Source organism: Carcharodon carcharias, chromosome 15, assembly GCF_017639515.1.
Source record: "Carcharodon carcharias isolate sCarCar2 chromosome 15, sCarCar2.pri, whole genome shotgun sequence".
Taxonomy (NCBI): domain Eukaryota; kingdom Metazoa; phylum Chordata; class Chondrichthyes; order Lamniformes; family Lamnidae; genus Carcharodon; species Carcharodon carcharias.
The window spans coordinates 60,015,326-60,020,427 of record NC_054481.1 but is presented as its reverse complement, the minus strand read 5'-3'; the positions used below and the strand labels follow the sequence as shown (position 1 = coordinate 60,020,427).

The window sequence follows — 5,102 nt, the reverse complement described above, 5'->3', positions numbered from 1 at the left end:
TTAAATTTGTGACGTCTTCTGTTATGGGTCTATGTGGAATCTCACCAACACTGTTCAGGCCTACTGGGATTGGATTTCCTTCACTTTTGTCTGATTGCAGGTGCTATGTGTTGGAACATGGGCAAAGGAGAAGGGGTCTCTGTCATGGGACAAAGATGGGTAAATAGAGTTGAGGAATGAGGCCACAGTGGAACAGACTCAGGGCTGAATGGCTTACTCCTGTCCCTATATTTATTAGATCTTTGCTTGTATTTTCTATTGGATTCTTACTCCTCTGAAGTGGTGTTTGAACGAAATAGTTTGCACAATCAGCATACTTCCGGAAGAGGAAGTTACCAGAGTCTGTATCTCTCCAACATTTACAAACAAAACAGCTCCACGTGTCAGAGCTGTCACTTTCACTTTATCAGGACCCGCCCTCACGACCGAGGCTCCACCCCCACTACGGCTTATGATTTGCTGAATTTCGAAAGCCCACCCATCCACTCTAACCAATCACTACTCTCCTTTTCCCTTGTTTCATTGGTGGATTTGTGTCGTTGACCAATAGTCACGTGGATGCCCTACCCAATCATTACACACTCTGCCTGAGTTCCTGGTTTTTCAGCCAATCAGCGGGGCCCCGGGGCGTTACGTGTGCCCTACTCGGACCGGAAGTGTGAGCTCGCGTTGCGGGTTGTCCACTGGCTGCCGAAGCGGGAGCGATGAAGCAAACTTGAGGATCGGCGGCTTTTTCTCAGCACGAACCCTTCCACTGAGCGAGTGTGTCGGCCATGCCATGGCTAGGCCCTGGCGGCTCCGAGCCCCTCTCTTCTTAGCCGTACTGTTCCTGGGAGTAAGACAGGTTAGTGAGTCTGGGGGCCGGGGGCCGGAGACCCTTCCCTGTCTGTGCGGTACAAAAGCCTGAAATATCGGCCTAGAGCTGGGGCTCGAGTTGAGGGTCACCCGCCCTGTAGGGAGCTGTATAGGAGGGTGGGTGGGGGATTGTCGGTAACCTTCCGAGCAGTCAGGAGGTTAGTAATCGAAGATGTCGCGCAGGACATTAACCCATTGCAGTGGGACCTGACTGACTTTTCCGGTCCAATTGGAAGTCACGAAGACAACTGTTGTTTGTCTTTAAAGTCATTGAAGATTTTGGGACTTGATTGTAAAGAAGTACCGTGTTGCTGAAAACATGAACAATGGCTGGCTGTATCTAAAAATAGCAGATGTTATAAGGCAAACTGAGCGCGATTCTTACTCTCCATGTGGATAGTTAAATGTTTGTTAGACATTGCGTTGACCCTCTGCATTTCAACCTCCTCCTGATGGAGCTTTATCTGAAAGTACTTAACATGCTCTTCACTTTATTTTTCTAATTTGTTCAGTACGGAGACTTGTCATGGGAAGAGAGCCTTGAATGAAAGCAAAAACAAAAATACTACTGTCATGTGACATTTTATTTGGGCAGTGTAGTGAATGGATGAAGTGCTTTCATTCAAGATAAAAGTAAAATACTGCGGATGCTGGAAATCTGAAACAAAAACAGAAAATGTTGGAAAAACTCAGCAGGTCTGACAGCATCTGTGAGAGAGAAAAACAAAGTTAACGTTTCGAGTCCGTATGACCCTTCTTCAGAGCTGACTTCCTGTACAACGGGCCTTCATCTTGAAGGGTCAGACGGACTCGAAACGTTACGTCTTTTCTCTCTCCACAGTGGTTATTTCTCCTGGTTTTTTTTCTATTCTCGTGGCCATGTTGGGCTTGTAAAAACAATTATTGTACAGATATCTGACAAAGTATAGCTGGAAGCAGTAGATTCAATTATACAAACTCAGCCCCATTTATGGTTATTTTAGTTGCAACATTCAGGAGTTTTACAGTACTTAAAATATTTCTGAAAATGGAATAAACCCGAGTTTTGAAGGAACCAGAAGTTTTTCTTAAGTTCACTGTTGGGTATTCGTACTTCATGTTATGAGGTGTAATTCTTATTGAAGTAAAATAATTTTTTATAAAAAATAATTATTTATCCACCATGGTAAAAACTACATTACACAATAGCAGGGTAGGGAGGATCTGATTGGTGTGGCATTCACTTATTGCTTTCTTTTATTGCACAGACTGGGCTGATTTTGGAGAAATCATTATGTAACTTTGTTCACCTCAAAACCGGGTACTTTGTTATTTGAACTCTCCCTAGAGTTTGAATCTTGTGATTGAATGTAATTTTGTGGAACCTGACTGTCTACACCCCCACTGTTTTTTCTTTGTAAACAGGTGTATTTTTTTGTTCTTTTTAAAATTTTCTTCTGTGTCACAACAGTAGTATCTGTAAACAGTCTTAGGCCCCCCCCCCCCCCCCCCCCCCCACACACACACACACACACACACACCACCACCACCATCACCACCTGGATGCTGTACATTCTCAAAGATGTGCATAACTGAGGGAGTAAAATTGTGCATATTTCCCGTTGGTGAATCTTGTGCAATGTTCAGACATCAACACTGTTCTGTCCATAGCACTATATCATGAAAACTAAATTTCTTTAAATTATAAAATTGAAGGACGAAGACCCATTGTACAGGAAGCCAGCAACGTTGTAAAGGACAAGAGAGAATACAAGATAAATCACTACTGATTTGGTCTTGCCAAGCTTGGGTTCAATTGCCTGTGGATAAGAAGGAGAAAATGAGGGAGATAAAGAGTTTCATAGTTTTGAGGTCCTGCAAAATATTGAGCTTGTCAGAGACTGATGTATTTAGATATAAAAAGCTTCCTTTCCAGAAATTTAAATAATTTGGTCCTGTTAATAAAATATCTTGTTAGTAAATGCTGTGAAATTTAAAAGCTAAGGTAATTCTTAATGCTTTGAGATCTAGTGGAGTACTGATGCCAGGCAGAGTGTCTGCAGTACACAGTATTCTCCCTTCCCTCAGGCCTTCCTTGAAAGTCTCCTCTGTGGTTATTAAAAAATAATGTAAATTGCTGCTCTCATCCCTAAAGTAACCTAGAATTTCAGGTTAGACTGCTCGTGAGCTTCTCAACAATTCTCATTAACTTAATGAGACCTACATCCTTTTTATTGGAGCTGTCGATCAGAGGCCATCCATCTTTTTTGTAATTTAGTATGAGCTTGGTACAGCAAGTGCAGATTGAGCCTAGTCCACATTTTGCCTTTCCTGATGGCATGGCTAGAATTATGAATTTCTCGTAAGGAATTACACACATCACACAATGCTTTGGTGCAATATCCTGCATTGAATGTGTAATTTGCTTACAATACACTGAACCTTGTATATTCATCAAGATGAAGGATCATCAACCCAAAAAGTTAACTGTTTATCTCCACAGATGTTGCTGAGCTGAGTGTTTCCAGCATTGTTTTTATTTCAGATTTCTTGCATCTGCTGTGTTTTGCTTTTTTGAAACAATCATTCATGGGAAGTGGGTGTTGCTGGTTATGCCAGCATTTATTGTCCATACCCAGTTGCCCTTGTGGTGGTGAGCTGTAGTCCATGTGGTGTAGGTACACCCACAGTGCTCTTAGGGAGAGAGTTCCAGGATTTTGACCCAGTGACGGTGGCTACAGCGATATATTTCCATGTCAGGACTGTGAGCGGCTTGGAAGGGAACTTCCAAGTGGTGGTGTTCTCATGTGCCTGCTGTCCTTGTCCTTCCAGATATTAGAGGTTGTGAGCTTGGAAGGTGCTATCTAAGGAGCCTTGGTGAGTTGCTGCAGTGTATCGTGTAGATGGTACACACTGCTGCCACTGTGTGTTGGTGGTGGAAAGAGTGAATGTTTGTGGATGGGGTGCCAATCAAGAAGGCTGCTTTGCCCTGGATGGTGTCAAGCTTCTTGAGTGTTGTTGGAACTGCACTCATCCAGGCAAGTGGAGAGTATTCCATCACACTCCTTGTAGGTGGTAGATAGGCTTTGGGAAGTCGGGAGGTGAGTTACTCACTGCAGGATTCCTAGTCTCTGACTTGCTCTTGTAGCCACGGTATTTATATGGCTAGTCCAGTCCAGTTTCTGTTCAATGGTAACCCTGAGGATGTTGTTCGTGGGGGTTTCAGTGATGGTAATGCAATTAAATTTGTATAAGTGTAAATAAAGTCCATGAATGCAATACCCTAAAATACATTGGTGTTTGGGTAACATTGGCAAAGCCACATTTATTGCCAATCCCTAGTTGCCTTGAAATGCTAGTGGGCCTTCTCAAACTACAGTGCTTCAGTCTGTGTAATTTGTAGTGATTGCTTTACACAGAACATTAAGGGGGAGTATCTTGAGTTTGGAATCAAATGCCCTCTGAGGCTCAGTTGGTGGCATTCTTTTCACTGTCAAATTTATGGATTCAAGTTCCAACTGCAGAGACTTGAGCACAAATCTAGGCTGGCCCTGCAGTTTCAGATGAGGCATTAAACCAAGACTGTTTGTTCTCAAGTGAACATAAAAGAGCTCATGGCAATATATTAAAGCAGAGCAAGGGAATTATTCCTGATATCCTGGCCAATTATTTATTCCTTCCACCAACACTAAAACTGATTTTGTGGTCGTTATCACATTGATGGTTGTCATTTGTCCTATATTCTAACAGTGACTACACTTTCAAAGTACTTCATTGGATGTAAAGTGTTTTGGGAATTGAGGTTATGAAAGATGCTACATCAGTGCAAGCCTCTTTCTTTCAAGTGTAGGTAGAAGTGGCAGATTTCCTCCCCTGAAAGACATTAGTGAACCAGTTAAAGTTTTTGATAGTCTGGGAACTTCAGTCATATTTATGGTACTAGTCTATAAATATTTATGGAATTCGGTTTCAAAATTTGCTGAGAATTGAACTCTCTCCTTCAAGGTTGCTAGTCCAGTAACAAAAGTGCACGACAGTACGCAGTAATCATTGTCAGTGATGTATGCTATTACACAAATATATTTGAAGACAATGGTTACACATAATGGGAATTCATGTGATGTGTTAAAATGGTCTCTTTTAGAGTGGATAATCCTAGAACTGCATTCATTTGTTGTAGGATTATTTACCAGAATAATACAGTGAATGCCTGGTTCATGGGGCTGACAAGCAAATAAAGCATCTAGCAAGTCTGTTCATTTAGCCCC

At 42.2% G+C, this 5,102-nt stretch overlaps 1 protein-coding gene across 3 annotated transcripts in view; it reads left to right on the top strand.

Annotated features, from left to right (window-relative positions):
• The first annotated feature begins 658 nt into the window (after positions 1-658).
• ern2 (endoplasmic reticulum to nucleus signaling 2) overlaps positions 659-5,102 on the top strand; it is a 90,265-nt gene continuing 85,821 nt past the window's right edge. For all 3 annotated transcript variants that reach the window (XM_041207145.1, XM_041207144.1, XM_041207141.1), the window contains exon 1: positions 659-844. In XM_041207145.1, the coding sequence (XP_041063079.1) occupies positions 779-844 (66 nt within the window). In that variant the 5' untranslated portion in view covers positions 659-778. The remainder of the gene's footprint in view (positions 845-5,102) is intronic.